General features: G+C 40.4%; 1 protein-coding gene across 1 annotated transcript; it reads right to left on the reverse strand.

Moving 5' to 3' along the window:
• Nucleotides 1-373: 373 nt before the first annotated feature.
• LOC113339627 (proline-rich protein 36-like) lies at nt 374-5,138 on the reverse strand. Its single transcript, XM_026584868.1, has 3 exons — nt 5,033-5,138; nt 4,209-4,923; nt 374-3,918 (listed from the first exon to the last, which is right to left on the reverse strand). Exons 1-3 carry the CDS (start codon nt 5,109-5,111, stop codon nt 609-611), a joined length of 4,104 nt encoding a protein of 1,367 aa, XP_026440653.1. The 5' UTR covers nt 5,112-5,138; the 3' UTR covers nt 374-608.
• Nucleotides 5,139-15,406: the final 10,268 nt, after the last annotated feature.

The raw sequence follows: 15,406 nt of genomic DNA on the forward strand, positions 1-15,406 counted from the left end.
GAACCTTTAACACCATCTGGTGCATGTAGTTGTGCCAAACCTTGCGAGCTCAGCTTTAGCTGCCATTCCAACACTATGGCAAGCATAACCATTGGTATCTCTAGGTGAAGAATGTAAATCTAAGGTGTTATCCATCTTATATCCTCCATAACTAATGCGAAAATCTTAGATTTCTAGTTACCAGAATCACTTGCAGGAAAATCTGTGGCAGTTAGTGAAGACATTGGTCTTTCCATTTCAGCGTCGATAACCAGAGGCCTGGACTATCCAAGATATTGAGGTGATTGGAGCTGTTCGAATTTAACAACTATTCCCTTATATGAACTTTGTAAACCATGACAATGAATTTGTAAACAAGCACATCATTTTCATTAGAAGAGAACATTTTATTTCATCAAAAACTCGCCAAAGGTACATAATGCCCGTACCCGCGTAGGTACTACTACAGAAAAACAACCTACAAAGGAAGTAAAAGCTACTAATTGCTTATAATTATAACTTGAACCAATGTCACTTGAAACTAAACTACATTGGCTTTTTACTTAATCCATCAGCAGCTATCTAAAAACAAGATGATAAACCCAATAAATCGACCTAATAATTCATCATTAGATCGCTGCAAATAAAAACGAACCAGGAGCCTGTGGAAGTGACGGCATTGGTGCTCGTGGTAATAGTCCATACCTACATGGTTCTTGACCTGGTACTGGGACTTCAATCTCTGCTGGACAACAAGGTTCAGGGCATATTGGAGGTGGTGGTGGTGGTGATGGAGGTGATGGGGAAGGTGAGGGTGGTGATGGAGAAGGGGGCAAGGGTGATGGAGGTGGAGGGGATGAAGCTGGAGGTCTTGACGGGGATGGAGGTGATGGAGATGGAGGAGGTGAGATGCCTGCACAGCAACATTTACATAATAACGAATCAGTTTCCTGCTCGCATACTTGTTTGGTTAAGGTACTACCCATTGATACACATTCAGACTGACAATCCTCTTCACAAAGCTGGCAATCATCGGTGTCGAATTGTCGAAGCTCTGAATAAATATCACCAGGCCTGCATATAGATTGAGGTGGAGGAGATGCGGGTGTGGGTGAGGGTGGTGGTGATGGTGTTGGGAATGGAGGTGAGAGCGAAGGTGATGGAGGGGATGGCGGCCGGGGGGATGGTGATGGTGGAGGTGGTGATGGAGATGAGGGTGGTGGTGTGCCTGCACAACAACATTTGCACAATAGCGAATCTGTTTCTTGTTCACATACTTGTTTAGTTAACGTACTACCCATTGATACACATTCAGCTTGACAATCATCTTCACAAAGTTGGCAATCACTGGTGTCGAATTGCCGAAGCTCGGAGTATATATCACCAAGCTTGCATATAGATTGAGGTGGAGGAGATGGGGGTGTGGGTGAGGGTGATGGTGATGGGAATGGAGGTGAGAGTGAAGGTGATGGCGGGGATGGGGGTTGGGGAGATGGTGAAGGTGGAGGTGGTGATGGAGATGAGGGTGGCGATGTGCCTGCACAACAACATTTGCACAATAGAGAATCAGTTTCTTGCTCACATACTTGTTTTGTTAACGTACTACCCATTGATACACATTCAGATTGACAATCATCTTCACAAAGCTGGCAATCACTGGTGTCGAATTGTCGAAGCTCAGAGTATATATCACCATGGTTGCATATAGATTGAGGTGGAGGAGACGGGGATGTGGGTGAGGGTGGTGGTGATGGAAATGGAGGTGAGAGCGAAGGTGATGGCGGGGATGGGGGTTGAGGAGATGGTGAAGGTGGAGGTGGTGATGGAGATGACGGTGGCGATGTGCCTGCACAACAACATTTGCACAATAGCGAATCTGTTTCTTTCTCACATACTTGTTTAGTTAACGTACTACCCATTGATACACATTCAGATTGACAATCATCTTCACAAAGCTGGCAATCACTGGTGTCGAACTGTCGAAGCTCGGAGTATATATCACCAGGCTTGCATATAGATTGAGGTGGAGGAGACGGGGATGTGGGTGAGGGTGGTGGTGATGGCAATGGAGGTGAGAGTGAAGGTGATGGTGGGGATGGGGGTTGGGGAGATGGTGAAGGTGGAGGTGGTGATGGAGATGAGGGTGGCGATGTGCCTTCACAACAACATTTGCACAATAGAGAATCAGTTTCTTGCTCACATACTTGCTTAGTTAACGTACTACCCATTGATACACATTCAGATTGACAATCATCTTCACAGAGATGGCAATCACTGGTGTCGAATTGTCGAAGCTCGGAGTATACATCACCAGGCTTGCATATAGATTGAGGTGGAGGAGACGGGGATGTGGGTGAGGGTGGTGGTGATGGCAATGGAGGTGAGAGTGAAGGTGATTGTGGGGATGGGGGTTGGGGAGATGGTGAAGGTGGAGTAGACGGGGATGTAGGTGACGGTGGTGGTGATGGGAATGGAGGTGAGAGCGAAGGTGATGGCGGGGATGGGGGTTGGGGCGATGGTGAAGGTGGAGGTGGTGATGGAGATGATGGTGGTGGTGTGCCTGCACAACAACATTTGCACAATAGAGAATCAGTTTCTTGCTCACATACTTGTTTTGTTAACGTACTACCCATTGATACACATTCAGATTGACAATCATCTTCACAAAGCTGGCAATCACTGGTGTCGAATTGTCGAAGCTCGGAGTATATATCACCAGGCTTGCATATAGATTGAGGTGGAGGAGACGGGGATGTGGGTGAGGGTGGTGGTGATGGAAATGGAGGTGAGAGTGAAGGTGATGGTGGGGATGGGGGTTGGGGAGATGGTGAAGGTGGAGGTGGTGATGGAGATGAGGGTGGCGATGTGCCTGCACAACAACATTTGCACAATAGAGAATCAGTTTCTTGCTCACATACTTGTTTTGTTAACGTACTACCCATTGATACACATTCAGATTGACAATCATCTTCACAGAGATGGCAATCACTGGTGTCGAATTGTCGAAGCTCGGAGTATATATCCCCAGGTTTGCATATAGATTGAGATGGAGGAGACGGGGATGTGGGTGAGGGTGGTGGTGATCGGAATGGAGGTGAGAGAGAAGGTGATAGCGGCGATGGGGGTGGCGACGATGGTGAAGGTGGAGTAGACGGGGATGTAGGTGACGGTGGTGGTGATGGGAATGGAGGTGAGAGCGAAGGTGATGGCGGGGATGGGGGTTGGGGCGATGGTGAAGGTGGAGGTGATGATGGAGATGATGGTGGTGGTGTGCCTGCACAACAACATTTGCACAATAGAGAATCAGTTTCTTGCTCACATACTTGTTTAGTTAACGTACTACCGATAGATACACATTCAGATTGACAATCATCTTCACAAAGCTGGCAATCACTGGTGTCGAATTGTCGAAGTTCAGAGTATATATCACCAGGCTTGCATATAGATTGAGGTGGAGGAGACGGGGATGTGGGTGAAGGTGGTGGTGATGGGAATGGAGGTGAGAGAGAAGGTGATGGCGGTGATGGGGGTGGCGACGATGGTAAAGGTGGAGGTGGTGATGGATATGAGGGTGGTGGCGTGCCTGCACAACAACATTTGCACAATAGTGAATCAGTTTCCTGCTCGCATATTTGTTTCGTTAAACTACTACCCATTGATACACATTCAGTTATACAATCATCTTCACAGAGCTGGCAATCACTTGTATCAAATTGCCGAAGCTCGGTATATATATCACCAGCCTTGCATATAGGCAAAGGTGGTGGAGGAGATGAAGGTGTGGGCGAGGGTGGTGGTGGTGATGGTGATGGAGGCGGGGGCGAAGGTGAAGGTGGAGGAGGTGATGGAGATGGAGGCGGTGGTGGTGATGTATATGGTGGTGGAGGGGAGGGTGAAGGTGGAGGGGGCGGTGGAGATGGTGGTGGTGGTGGTGGATATGGAGGCGGAGGGGAGGGTGAAGGTGGAGGGGGAGGTGGAGATGGTGGTGGTGGAGATGGCGGAGGGGGCGGTGGAGATGGCGGAGGTGGGGAGGGTGAAGGTGGCGGGGGCGGTGGAGATGGAGGCGGAGGGGAGGGTGAAGGGGGGGGGCGGTGGAGATGGAGGCGGAGGGGAGGGTGAAGGTGGAGGGGGAGGTGGAGATGGAGGCGGAGGGGAGGGTGAAGGCGGAGGGGGAGGTGGAGATGGAGGCGGAGGGGAGGGTGAAGGGGAGGGGGGGTGGAGATGGAGGCGGAGGGGAGGGTGAAGGTGGAGGGGGCGGTGGAGATGGAGGCGGAGGGGAGGGTGAAGGTGGAGGGGGAGGTGGAGATGGAGGCGGAGGGGAGGGTGCAGGTGGAGGTGGTGGCGGAGAGGGCGAAGGTGGAGGAGGTGATGGTGGAGAAGGGGGTGGTGGTGATGGCATTGGTGGTGATATGGAAGGTGGAGGTGGTGATATCTGTGGCCTACCGCCAATACAACAACACTCGCATATGATTGAAGCCGACCGAGTTTGCTCAATCGTACATGCTTGTTTTCTCATGTGGAGTCCCTTTTCTATACATCCACTCTTGCACTCCTCAACACACGTGTTGCATGTTGCATCGTTATAAAGTGAAACCTCGAAGCCAAAGTCTTCAGCTCTACAGAAATCAATCGCATTAGTTTTCAGACGCGGTGATGAAATTGGCAGCGAGGGTAATGTAGCTTTAGGACGAAGTGATGGTAGTTGTGTGGATGTTTTTAAAACTGTCTCCGGAGGGGCTTGACAACAACATTTGCAATCCACATAAGGACTTTTTATAAATAAACCAGAGAATTTAATCTCACAGACATCTTGAGCAACAGATCTGCCAATCTTAGAACATATACTCTCACATTGGTTTGCACACCAGCCACAATCTTCCACATTGGATGGTGATTTGTATTGGCCATAAACCTGTCCTACCATGCACTGTCCAGACGCAATCTCTGCATAGAAAAAACATAAACAAATTAAAGACGATCATTGCAATAACAGTATAACTTAGAAGGATAAATTAAGTAACCATATGCAAGGCTTGTGGTTGTGAATACTTACGTGAATAAGCAGACAGAACAAGTAGTGCATAGAGAAATATCCTAAATGGAGTTGAACTCCAAGAATACATTGTGATCATAATTATGATCGACTTAGAAACCCACTTAGGTTCTGTGGTGTGAGTTTATATGATGAACTACATGTCTATTTATAGTAATCTACCACTTACATCAATAAGAAAAATACAAGAAAAGAAACAAAAATGTAATTTTTGTTTTACTTATCGAAACTATAACCATAAAATAGTGGAATTTTTGTTCTTTTACTACCTACCTACTTGCTTCTGTAAAAGATTGTTTATTTTTCATAACATTTTCTATATTACAATTGTAAAAGAGAAAGAACAAAGGAGTTTTTTTTTTTTAACATGGATCCGTTTTTGGGATAAATGTCACATCAATTTTAGCATTTCTGATTCGCGTAAGTTAAGCTGTTGTAAGTATCTGAGTATCGCATCTTGTACTTTCTCAAATTTTCACATGGCTGAGTAAACATAATTTTGTTTGGCCTCTGCAACACTATGTTGTTGTAGTACTTGTCTATGGTGTTGTTCATCTGCTGCATGAAAGGAATCAGTCTTCATATATGTAAGAAGATAGAAGAATTGTCTTGTTCATCCTTCTCAAAGTTGGTCCATTTGTAAGTAAGTAGATAAGTGAACTGTGTAGTCTATTTTTCTATTTGAGCCATAAGACCACAAAATATAGGTAGACCATAAAAAAGCAAATGCATTGTTGCATATAAACTCAGCAAGGTTAATAATCAAGGAACCTCCAGCTTTCCGATATCAGTATCACTGTAGTATAAAAGTAAAGTCATTGGTAACGATTATCACTGATCTGAGTACGAAACCTGTCCGCACCACATTCTTTACCTACCTTTCGCTATATAAGGTACAGGTATCATAAGGATGAGTTGGTAGATCGACTATTCAACTGTTGCATTGGCCATCGGGCTATAATGTTTTCTACATGTATTAAAAGATAAAATAAAAGTATCCATCATAGTTCTCACATGTAAGTAAAAATCCAACCAAAATTATTTGATATGGAGGAAGGAGGAATCAAATAAATATTGACAGGACAAAATCCAAGATCACAATCCGGCAGTTTTACGTACCTTCACCATTTTTTGGTCGAGAATATTTTGAGAAAATAAATAAATATCAAGGGAAACCTGGCCGGTATAGCACTATTCTTCATGTAACATGTGAACAAGCATCTTATACAGCGATCCTATCAGATTTTTTCTCTCTGGTTGCGGATCACAGTTTTGTTTTCTTGTTTTAGTTTTCTCAGTTTTCCTGGAAACATGTAAAGATCGGTTCAGTCATACTCAGATTTTATTTGTCTAACATGTAAATAACTCGTCGTATACCATGTGAACGATTGGGAAGATGAGCCATACACAGTCAGATAACATGTGAATAAGCATCTTATCCATCCCTGATCGTTGTAAGTTTTGGCATATATCACTCTTGTATACATTTGAATATGAATCTCATTCTTGTTGTTTTGTTATTTTTCTTGGGGAAGATGTATAGATCCATTTTAGAGACAAGATGCAACTCAAAATTTTGATTTTACTGCCTCAGTCAGAAACCTTGGAAGATGGTAAACAAAACAATACAAACATCTTCCTTATAAACGTGGGGTTTAGACTTTTTTTCTTTTTCTTTTACAGTTCTTACCTAACGGCACATTTATGTTTGCAGGCCCTGTACTCGATAATGTTAGCTTGGGATGTTGCATGTAGGGCTCCACATGGGTCGGTTTGGGTCGATTTTGGCCTCACCCACCACCCAACCCACTGATGACGGGTAACAGAAGTTGTCACCCACAACCAATCCGACTTCATAGTAGGTCGGTTTTAACCCGACCCACATTACAACGGGTTGGTTCGGGTGGGTGGCGGGTTAACCCGTCATAAAATGAAATGAATTGTATGAACATGACAAATAACTAAAAGTGCAGACAATTAGCATCATAACAAGTTACTTACAACTAAGAGTGTTCACAAAATAAAAATGAGTTCAACTTCTAAAAGCTCAAATGGTGAATTACTAGCCTACTGGCTACTGTACTAAATCCTAATAACTATACTAGGAGCTGGAGAAAAGAAAGATCATGAGATGTGATTCATATCAAGCGACCAACTTCCTCCATCAAAAAATGTAGACGTTTTACCCCTCAATGCGCTGGAAGCCTGAAATCAATCAACGTATGTCAATTAGTTACAACTTACAATAACATAGATGTAACAGACCAACGAACTCAGAATCAATTTACTGACAGTGGTCCTTGGCGTCATTACCTTGTCTAACTCAATAGAAATCAATCATCTATGATGATGTAAGAAGTAGCAAGGTCACCAAATAGATCTGCAAGGGAAATGAACAATTAGAATGAAAGTTGATGTAAGTAATCAAAGCACCGACAATGGGGTATAATTCTACTATGCCATCCATGTGACGCAACCAGATGACCATGAGAATCATACAAATTAAATGTCATACAACTCAAGCCTCAAAACTAGAGAGACTATATCATACAAATTAAATGTCAGACATATTCACTCACCAAAGAGATACATATTGTTGTTTGATTGTATGAGTTAACTTCTACAGTTCTGGCACAAGTTCAATAATCATCATCCATTGCAGAATATAAAACAACAAACAAATATCACCACAGAAAATTATAATAAGAAAAAAGTCATTTCAGAGGAGGATGAAAACATTGCAAAACATATTGCCGTTGATAATTACAGTGCAGGGGGTCAGTCAGAGCAGCAGAAACCAAAAATGTAAACCAGCTGCCGCTTATGATGATTGTACATAGATAACAGATTAAAGCTATCTGCTGCCAATTTTAGTTTAAGCAACTCTAAAAGGGGAATCCACCCATAGAATTAGAGCCAAGAATTTTACTCTTATTTTCAAATACAAACATTAATTTTAGTTTTAAGTTATCTGCTGCCAATTAAAGCTATCTGCTGCCAGTAATATCACTTTCCATAGTGAAAGGTTGAGGATGGCTGTTAACATCCAGTAAAATAAAGTAAAACTGAAACACAAAAAATTCTGTAAAATAGGAAGTATACCGCACTGTTAGAAACAATGAATCAATTCGTTTCTTATTTACTGCCAATGTGCTCAAGTAATAACATGTTACAGTCTCAGATTTTTAGCAATTTTTAGCAATCATAGTAACCATAAAAATACCATTACACTAACAAAATCCCCAAAATCATTAACAAAATCTCAAAATCTCAGATTACTTTTAGCTCAGAATCAATTGGATGTTGCCAGATTGGATAAGGGTCAAAAGTATAGTACCTCAGAATCTCAGATTACTTTTAGCTCCTTTAAGAAGTGAACAAAATCCCCAAAATCCAATTCCAATATACACAAAAGATTAACAAAACAAAGTCAGAATATCGCAAGATAATTTAATCAAAGATTATAACAAAAATAGATACCCCAAATTGAAAAAAAACAACAACAAAACCCTAAACAGATACCAATAATTCAAAATCAAAGAAAATCACAGAATCTAAAAATTATAAATATATCAATTAGTATGACTTACGATTCTTACCTTCCGTTATTGGATTTCTGGTGGTGATCTGAGTTGAGAATTGATGCAATTGAAGTGAAAAGGCACAACCGAGCGAAGGAGAGAAGAGGCTGAAGAGGAGTGAAGTGAAAATGGGTGCGAATGAAAGTTGATAGGATTAGGGTTAGGCGTTATATATGGTATTTTCTATGGAAGAGATTAATCCTAGGATAGATAATCTAAGTTTAGGAAATTATGGCGGGTGGGCGGGTAGGGTCGGGTGATGGAAGTAGCTACCCGCAACCGACCTATCATACAGCGGGTTTGGCCGTGCTCACCCATAGTCAACCCACTCCTAAGCGGGTTGGATCGGGTGCGGGTTAATCTTGGCGGGTGCGGGTTGGGTCGGCGGGTAGGGTCGGTTATGTGCAGCCCTAGTTGCATGTGCTTCCATTAGAATGATTTTTTAGGGACCATGGTTTTTTTGAGGGGACCATGGTTTTATTAGGCCACCTACCCTATAGTGATAAGGGGTGTCCTAAAACGTTGAAATGACTAACCTATCCTTAACCTAATTTAATTTAAAACCAACCTAATAACCACCACCTCCTCCCACCACCACCGCCCACCACCGCCGATTACCACCACCACCACCTCCGATTATCACCACCACCAACCACCGATTACCACCACCACCACCTCCGATTATCACCACCACCAACCACCGATTACCACCACCACCACCTCCGATTATCACCACCACCACTGCCACCGACTATTTAAGAAATGTAACAACATAAATGCAATCACAATTAAGTTCGGTTACATAATAATTTTATCGAGTATAAAAGACGCCAGCCGCAACCTGATTCTGCCATGGGACCACTCCGGAAATATTTTCCAACAAACCCTTCACTTTAATTTGATTTTGATTACTTCAATCGAACAGAAATCATCAAAATAGGGTTTTAATAGGAGTTACAGAGCCATGTTCGGTTAGGCCGATTTTCCAAAAAATCCTAGTTTACTAACCGAACTTCTTGAAAATGAAGAACACGAAGAACAATTCGGTTCTATTGGATTTAAAACTAAGTCACCAAACTCTCTGTTCGGTTATTTCGCAAAAAATTTTAAAACTACAAAGTAACCGAACTCCACCCTTAGAGCCGCAAAAAAACAAATCCAGTCTAACCGAACTGTGTTGTTGTGGCCACTATGTTGAGTTCCAAAATAACCGAACTTAGCCACTAGAGTTCGGTTTGTTCGCAAAAACTTTTAAAACTACAAAGTAACCAAACTTAGCCAATAGACGCTGGAACTTCACATTTTTTTTGTTTGTTAAGCTCGGTAACTTCACAATTTTATCGCAGAAACCGAACTCAGAGTTCGGTTTGTTAGCTGTTAGGTTTAAGTTTACGAAAGAACCGAACTTTGTAAACTTATATACTCTTATATTACGTAAAGTTCGGTTAGATCAAAAGTGCATACAGTTTGCGAACCAACCGAACTTTGTACACCAAAGTTCGGCTAGTTGAGAACCAAACGAACATAATGCTGTAACTCCTAGAAATTCTATTATTTGAGAGTTCGGTAACCTGCGTGTTTGGAACAAGTAACCGAACTACACTTTCAGATGAGTTCGGTTACTTGTTCATCTCACGGGGCAACCGAACTACAGCTTCAGATGAGTTCGGTTACTTGTTCTTCATATAAAGTAACCGAGCTGTTCAAAATCCAGTTCAAATCCGGATCATTCTGAAGATTAACAAATATTCTAGGAGAGGATGGAGATGAAGAATCAGATGAGTTTTCATCATTTGAATACTCAAACTTAGTGAATTGGAAAAAAAATTAATTTTCCATGTTTTTCTCCTTCATCTTCTCTAATTCTACTCTCTCAATAATTCTACTCAACTAATAATAAACCCATCTTTTAATTTAATCTCACTAATTGTTTTTAACTAAATCATTCACTAATCATAACCTAAAATTAATTAAGAGGGTAGATTAGGTATTAAATAAATAACTAGATATGGGGTGACCTAAAATTACTTCTAATGCTTTTACCCAAAAAAAAACCATGGTCCCCAAAAAAAATCATAGTCCCCAAAAAATCGTTCTTCCATTAGACTTAGACTGAGACCAAGTTTAATTTGAAGTTATACCATTTGGATTAGACTAAATCTTTCATGTTGGCGGAACTGGATATGACTCTCATCCCGGGCTTGACCAAAATTTTACTCCGGGCTTGAACCATAGCATCTGTGGCCCAACATCAATTAAGTTAATACAACAAAAATTGGTTTTCGCGACTTAGGAGTGGCTTCAGCTAGGTGAAGCCTGACTGTAGTTCCGCCCCACAATGATTTCCCGGCCACTTGCTTTCATATGAAAAATGAATGATTTTTTGGATCATTAAGTTACTAGACGGGCCATCATTTAGGAATAAGGAATGTCCTAGTAAGAGCAAATGATTAAATCGTCCCTTTACTTAATTAAATTTTTATTTTAGTATTTCATAAAAGGTGCCACCGAAGGTTTTTATTTAGAAAAATAAACATAAGTATTATTTACATCTGAATGGGTGGGAGTCGGGCTACAATCTGTGCACCAACACCCTTTTGGATAGCCAGACCTATTCTATGAACAATAACAACTTTACGTAGAATGGGCGTGAGCCGAGCAATAAGATGTGCTTCAACACCTTTCTGAATAGCTAAGTACAAAAAGTGAACCACCTACTTAAAAATTTGCATCGTGACTAGCTAAGCAGTTCTTCAGTTGTTTCAAAAAGACGATTATATCATCTCACAACTCACCCAAAGTCGTGAAGGATGGAAAGACACCAAAGCCTTACAAATGATCTAAACATTTGTCTAAGTATTTTTTGCACTTCCGAGTAACATCAGTAGAGATAGCGTGTATTGGTGTGAAGTTCTGAAATCCATTTCCAGTGAAAGGTGAGACCCCGGTGATGTCAAAACATGTATCTTTCCAGTCTTCCCAGTTGTAAGCGAGTATGTCAGCTGGGCGCAAGGCCGAGTCTCGATCCAATATACTCCCTCTGTTCCATTTTAGATGATGTTTTAGGATTTTTTGTATGTTCCAAAATAGATGAGAGTTTAGCTATTTTTTCTAAATTCTCCCTGATTTACCCCTGCTTTGGGTTCACAACATAACATTCATTGTCCTTGTTATCAGCGAGAGATAATTAATTTAATTTAAGATTTTAAATCTATTCTCTATAATCTTAGGATATTTGGTCATCCCAAATGAAATTACATGGGGATTCATAATTTATACTAGAATCCAAAAACAAAAAATTAGGAGGTTTAAAATTTTAGGATGGTATTAATATGGGCAGATTTGAAAAAACATTACCCTTTTTGATGTTTCTTAATCTGCGTGAAAAACTCTACAACGTCATCTAAATTGGAACAGAGGAAGTAAATATTAGTGAGACTTATTTTCTTGCTGTGACACCTGCTTTATAGAAAATGTCTGAAAGTACATCTCTCATCAAGTCGTGCCAGAATTTGGGACCAACGTCGCCTGCAAAATGGAGTGCATGGTCACCAAAGGTATTCATGCTTATATTAATGCTTGAACATACACTGTCACAAAGAAAAAGTGCTATACCAAGCCTGTATTGGAGTATAGCCCTGAAGTGTCTACGCCCAACACCTTGATTAAGCTCAACAATAGGTATTGCTTTACGATAGACCTGCGCGTGCTCCATTATGTTGCTCTGCAACAAGACTGAATCACGGTCTAATAGTATGAACTCTGTTAGGCAACTCACGCTTGAAAAAATCAAAGTAACAGGCTACCAATGAGTCCATGGGATGAGGGGAAGTATCTCTGATGCTGAAGTTGCAGTGAGAGAGACCACAAGTCTGCACGTACTTGTCAAGAACAAACTGGAAGTATGGCTTGAGTCTGACTCACTTACATAATTCAGTATTATGCCCGTAAATTTATGTGTGAATACAGGATGTTAGGTAACAATATTGACTTGTATCCGCCATATGGTATACGCCAAAACCTCCATCTTTAATAGGTAAAGTTGCAATTCGTTGTTGGAAAACCCTGCACCATCACCAGTAACTAGATATTGCAAAGACAAAAATAGTTGTTGGTCATGGTGTGCTGTGGTAGGGGTGAGGTCTTGAGGGTTGGTGGTACTCAAAGTGAAATAGAGTCTTGAAACTCCAGTACAATTGTGTAAAAGTAGCAATTCACACCGAGGGTCTTGGAGCTTTTTGACAGTGTTCATAAGATGAACAGTCTTGTCAACTCTAGCCATCATTAACTCACTGCAGTATTATATGTCTCTGTTAACCGGCCCCTACGTAGTTTCACTCCTACAGATTGCGTCCAATGTTTACCGGATATATCAACATTATTTTTAATTAATGTTTTTTTTAACATAGTAATCATTTTAATTTTATTCATTCAATATCATATAATTTTTTATGTATATTTTATAATGAGTTGGTTCGTAACCTAGTAACAAGCTGGGCACTAACACCTTATTGTATAATAATACATGTTCTATCATATTTTTTATTATTTTTAATTTTTAAGGTTTTTCATTTTGATATATTTTTTATTTTTTTTATTAGGTATGGTTCGGCTAGGCATTTTTTTCTCTAGCCGAACCTCAATTTGTTCTTCATATTCGAACTTTTGTATATAACACCAATTATTGTGTTCGGTTTAGTCAATTTTTTTTTCTCTTAACCCGATTTTAGTCGGTAAGAAAGAAATGTTGAGTTCGGCCAGGTCGATTTTTTTTTCCTCCTAACCGAACTTTTTTCTGAAAACCTATGTGTTGAGTTCGGTTACGTCGCAGTTTTTTTCACCTAACCGAACTTTTCTCGGTGTAGGATCAGATTCTCGCAACAATGATATCTTAGCGAAATTATCAACAAAACAACACAACAGCGTCGCAGAACAATTTCAGAAATGATATAATAAACGATGTCAGCTAAAATCATGAGAAAGATGTGATGGTCCTGCGAAAATTAGAGAGTTTGCGAGATTAACATTTGTAAGGTTGCGAGAATGTCGCAAGCCATATTCGAAAATAAAGGACAGATTAGCTGTCATCCACTATGTACTTCCCTATAAATAGTCGTTCAGTTGTAAAGGAGAGAGAGAGATCTTTTTGAGTAAGAAACAAGTAAATAGGAGAGAGAAATTCTAGAGCAGAGGTCATTCTTGATTCCTTATCTTTTCTTGTAAGAACATTCAAAGATTGATCAATAAAATTAAGAGTGTAAACCTAAAGATGAGTTGAGTAATAATGAAATCATATGAGGGGTGTAGTGTAGGATTTCCTGCAACTACATAATGGCGCTAGAAACAGGGACTTCAAGATCGAAAGTTGAAGATTGTTGTTGAGAATTTTCAAATCAAGAAAGTGATTAAATAAATAAGTGAACCAGTTAAAAGAAAGATGATTAGAATTAATGAAGATGACAAAAGATTGGAGTGTAACATGATAACAAAAACGATGGTTAATGAATTCCATGAAAACATCAAAGGAAGAATACATACACGAAATTTTGAAGGAAGGAAGGTTATGGCGGTAGAAAAGACATCACCCTTGAAAGATTTGGATAAGCAAAAAATTACATTCATGGAGGCATAAATACCAAAAGAAAATTTGAACCACACATCTCCGTTGGTTATTACAGTGCCTATTGCGCGAAAAGAGAAAGAGACAACAACAAAATCCATGGGAGAATGGATATTGAATAGAACTTTAATCGATACAGGAAGTTCAGTGGATATAATATTTTATCATGCATTCCGGGGAATGGGATTTAAAGATGAAGAAATGTCCAGTTCAACATATTTTGTTCACGACTTTGGAAAATCCACAACAAAACCTAAAGGAGAAATAGTGGTACGAATTCCACTTGGAGAGATCGAAACACACGTAACACTGTGCGTGGTGGATATGAAATCGCAATATAGTATGTTATTAGGAAGACCATGGATACATGCGATAAAAGTTGTAGTATCAACGTTGCATCAATGTATTAAATTCCCCAAACCAAATGGAATAGGTGAAATCATAGGAGATGTTGACAGTGCGAAATTATGTCATCAAATTGAAGTAAAGCATTATGAAGGACAAGCAAAAAAGAAAGAATTTCGCAGAAAGTTGGCAAAGGAAGCAAAGAAAGAAGAAGAATTTAGAGTATATATGATAAGGGCAAAAGAAGGCAAAGGAATACCCAGCAAAATTTCGGAGGAAGGAGAAGGACCTGTGAAAACAATAAAAGAACCAACACCGATGGGAGAACCTAAACCCAGTTACACTGCCGCAGAACCAACAAAAGAAATAAACGTTGGGACTATAGAAGAACCTCTAATATTGAGAATTGGAACCAAGATGGATGTGGAAGAAGAAGAAAGAACTGTTAACCTGTTGCGATAATATAAAGATGTTTTCGCAGGAAGCATGGATGAGATACCGGGAATAGATCCATCAATTGCATGCCACAAGTTGGAGATTAACAAAAATGTGAGACCATTTATACAGAGAATAAGAAAAATTGCAACAACTTACCATTCCCAAATAGAAGAAGAACTACAGAAAATGCTTGATGCGAGAATCATAAGAGAAGCTAAATACCCAGAATGGATAGCGAATATGGTCATTGTCCCAAAGAAAAACAAAGGAATCATGATTTGCATAGATTTCACCGATTTAAACAAAGCTTGCCCCAAAGATAGTTTTCTGTTACTAGATATTCCTCAAATGGTGGAATCCGCAGCGGGAAACGATAGAGTATCGTCTTTA

Source organism: Papaver somniferum, unplaced genomic scaffold, assembly GCF_003573695.1.
Source record: "Papaver somniferum cultivar HN1 unplaced genomic scaffold, ASM357369v1 unplaced-scaffold_21, whole genome shotgun sequence".
Taxonomy (NCBI): Eukaryota; Viridiplantae; Streptophyta; class Magnoliopsida; order Ranunculales; family Papaveraceae; genus Papaver; species Papaver somniferum.